Genomic DNA, 3,323 nt, shown 5'->3' with positions numbered 1-3,323 from the left:
GTCAGAATGAGAGTCCAAACAGCTGATAAAAACATCACAATAATCCACAAGTGATCCACACCACTCCTGTCTATTAGTTTACTGTTTTGTGAAGAGAAAACCTGCATGTTTGTAAAAATAAATAAATAAAATAACTTTTTAGCTTCTAAAATATAAAATATCCCTCTAGCCATAATATTGCTTCTCCAGTGAAAAAGTCATCTTGCCAGTCCATCTAAACAAAAAACAAATATGTTGGTGGATTTTGCTGTAAGAGGACAACAGGGAATTAACTTTTTACACTGGAGGAAGCATTATTATGGATTGTAGACTCATATTTTTGACAGAAGTAACTGTTTAAAGTTAAAGCATCTTAATGATGTATTTGTTTATTACAAACACGCAGCTTTTCACTTCACAAGATGTTAACTGATGGACTGGAGTTGTGTGGATTACTTGTGGATTATTGTGATGTTTTTATCAGTGGTTTGGACTCTTATTCTGATGACGGCACCCATTCACTGCAGAGGATCCATTGTTGAGCAAGTGATTTAATTTCTTCAGATCTGTTCTGGTGAAGAAACAAACTCATCTACATCTTGGATGGCGAGTGAGTACATTTTCAGCAAATTTTCATTTAGTTAGTTCATCTTTAATTAACAAAAAAACTATTTTTAATAGTTTTACTTTTGGTGTAAAATAACAACACTGTTCAATACAAAAACCAGTGACATTTAAGATCATTGTTTTAAAACCTGGCAAGACATATCAAGACCGATAGTTCACCCAAAAATTAAAATTCTGTCATTGTTTACTCACCTTCAAGTCATTTTTGAATTAACTATCCCTTTGATGCACCACATTTGAATATACATAAGCACACACGAAGGGAGAATTTATTGAATAACAATGCCACTAATGTATCACATAACTTCAGATGACTTAAAATATAGCTCAGAAGCCATATTGACCACTCGTTACATAAAATGATGACAATTATTTTCATTTTTGGGTGAACTATCCCTTTAAAAAGAGCCAGCAAGAAATAAATTCTGCAGAGTGCATAAAGCAGCTGAAAGAACAGTATGAAATGCAATAGTCATCTCTCCACAGCAAGCAATCATGCGTCGTTACTATCTCTTAAGGTGAGAAGGTAGAATAGTGTGATTAATGAAGAGCACATTAGGATCTCCGGTTTCAGAGTAGATCGGACAGGACTGGATAATTTGAGATTATCATGGTCATCACAATAGCTCTTTCCCCAATTTTATTGTTCAATCAGTATTTCATATGCAGCCACACAGTCACAGACCACTAAATGTGATCCAGTGATACAAAAATTCATTTCCAAGTAATGTTGTCAACCTGTGTTATGTAATTTAGTGGAAATTGCCGGTGATGCATCAGGTGGTATATAGTCAGTAATGTGATTCACAGCAGCAGAGCATAAAACATGTACAGTGCCTATGTATAGTCACATGGCCACACATCAGCTGAGTATGTCACAGGAAACCACCAGGAAGAGCAGGGCTAGTTAATTTTGGAAAGGGGCTACCGCATGACGCAGACCTCTGTTCGTGCTGTTCAACACGCCCTCAACTGAGCGACAACCCTCCAACCCCAGACATGTACTGCCTGGGGGGTTATGGGAAAAGGACAAGCCTGTGTAAATTGATATGTGATGAGTTAACAGTCTCTTTCCCCAAAGAACCGGAGAACGATTTGCCATTCCAGATGAGCCATGTCGCATCACGTCTCTCGCTCGTGCTGGGAGATCCTGAGAGGTTTGAGCAGGACTGGGAAATGTTTGAAGATATAGGGTATTTCAGGTGGTTGTGGAAATGAGACATCACCAGGAAATGAGAGTGGATAAGTGGCCACTGCATTACAGAGGGAATGGGGCCAGAATTTAACTATTCAGCACATTGCTAGAGGGAACATTTACTCTAAAAGCCCTTTACAGATCAGGAAACGTGAACATTGACCTGCTGTTTAGTATCTGTCCTAATTGTTCAAATTGCAACTTTGGTGCCCACTTACCAGCTATATGTGATATTTTACTACAGATATTAGAGTTTTCTGAATCAGACAGAAACATAAATGCAAAACACAGGGAAATGAGTAAATGTTAAGGGGGGAAAAGTTGTGAATATGCAAACAATTATAGTGTTTCAGGAAAAAATATTTTTTATTTAATTTTATTTAAGAAAGAAAAAAAGAAAGAGAGTTATTGAGAGGAAAGGAAAGAGAGGAAAGGGTCTGAAGTGTCCTATAAACCATGTTTTTTTTTTTTTTCAAACAACCAAATTCATAGATTTGTGAAATTCATGATAATTTTTCTGACTGCCAAATAATTTCTATAATTATATACTGTACATTTGTTGGCGTGTGTGTGTGTGTGTGTGTGTGTGTGTGTGTGATGTTTTTATCAGTGGTTTGGACTCTTATTCTGATGACGGCACCCATTCACTGCAGAGGATCCATTGTTGAGCAAGTGATTTAATTTCTTCAGATCTGTTCTGGTGAAGAAACAAACTCATCTACATCTTGGATGGCGAGTGAGTACATTTTCAGCAAATTTTCATTTTTGGGTGAACTATTCCTTTAAGGCAATGTCTAAAAAATAACTCTTTATAAATTGATAATGCATGATATTTTATTGTGCATTATTACCTTAACAAATGGGAATGCTGGGCCTGGAGCAAAGGGCTCATTTTCGTGCTCCACCTGATACCTGAGGTACTCCTCTATTCCTTTCTGCTCAAACACCTTCTGCTCTTTCTCTGTGCGGAACAGAACCCGCGATGACACAGCAATGGTGACCGCATTCTCTGGTTTGGGCTGAAGAGAGATGGTGAAAGAGTGAGACATTCACTGTGAGACATTCATTACAAATGTTGAGCATATAACACACAAGTACAGGCTACCTGGTTCTTCTGTTTGTTAAAAGCATGTGCACTGATTTCATAAAAGTGGTCTATATGACTTGTGCACTATCACAAATCTTCTGAAGTCAAATCATAGCTTTGTGTGACAATTTGTTTTAAATATTTTTCACTATAATAATCTTCATCTCCATCATAGCTCTCGAATTCCATTTGAATATGAGTATATTTACATCTAACATATTGTATACTGTTAATTTTAGTAAATGTAGTAGTTTTATTACATTCTTTTGTCATTTTTTTTTTATTATTAAATAATTTTTTTTTTTTTTAATAGTTATATTTATTTCAGTTTTAGTTATTTTTGTACTGTAACTTAAATGTATTTTATTTCAGTTTTTTGTTTCATTTAATTTAATTTATATTTTTTTTAGTTTCTTTTTTTCATCTATTATATAT

The 3,323-nt window shown here is 35.4% G+C and overlaps 1 protein-coding gene across 2 annotated transcripts in view; it reads right to left on the bottom strand.

The window, feature by feature from the left end:
• The window catches only part of LOC107702103 (cytosolic 5'-nucleotidase 1A-like), a 16,014-nt gene that overhangs the window by 8,519 nt on the left and 4,172 nt on the right, over positions 1-3,323 (bottom strand). For both annotated transcript variants that reach the window (XM_016504322.1, XM_016504323.1), the window contains one exon: positions 2,653-2,820. In XM_016504322.1, the coding sequence (XP_016359808.1) occupies positions 2,653-2,820 (168 nt within the window). The remainder of the gene's footprint in view (positions 1-2,652; positions 2,821-3,323) is intronic.

Source organism: Sinocyclocheilus anshuiensis, unplaced genomic scaffold (assembly GCF_001515605.1).
Source record: "Sinocyclocheilus anshuiensis isolate Anshui unplaced genomic scaffold, SAMN03320099.WGS_v1.1 scaffold54, whole genome shotgun sequence".
NCBI lineage: Eukaryota > Metazoa > Chordata > Actinopteri > Cypriniformes > Cyprinidae > Sinocyclocheilus > Sinocyclocheilus anshuiensis.
The sequence above is the reverse complement of the archived record's forward strand: the minus strand, read 5'-3'. Positions and strand labels throughout refer to the sequence as shown.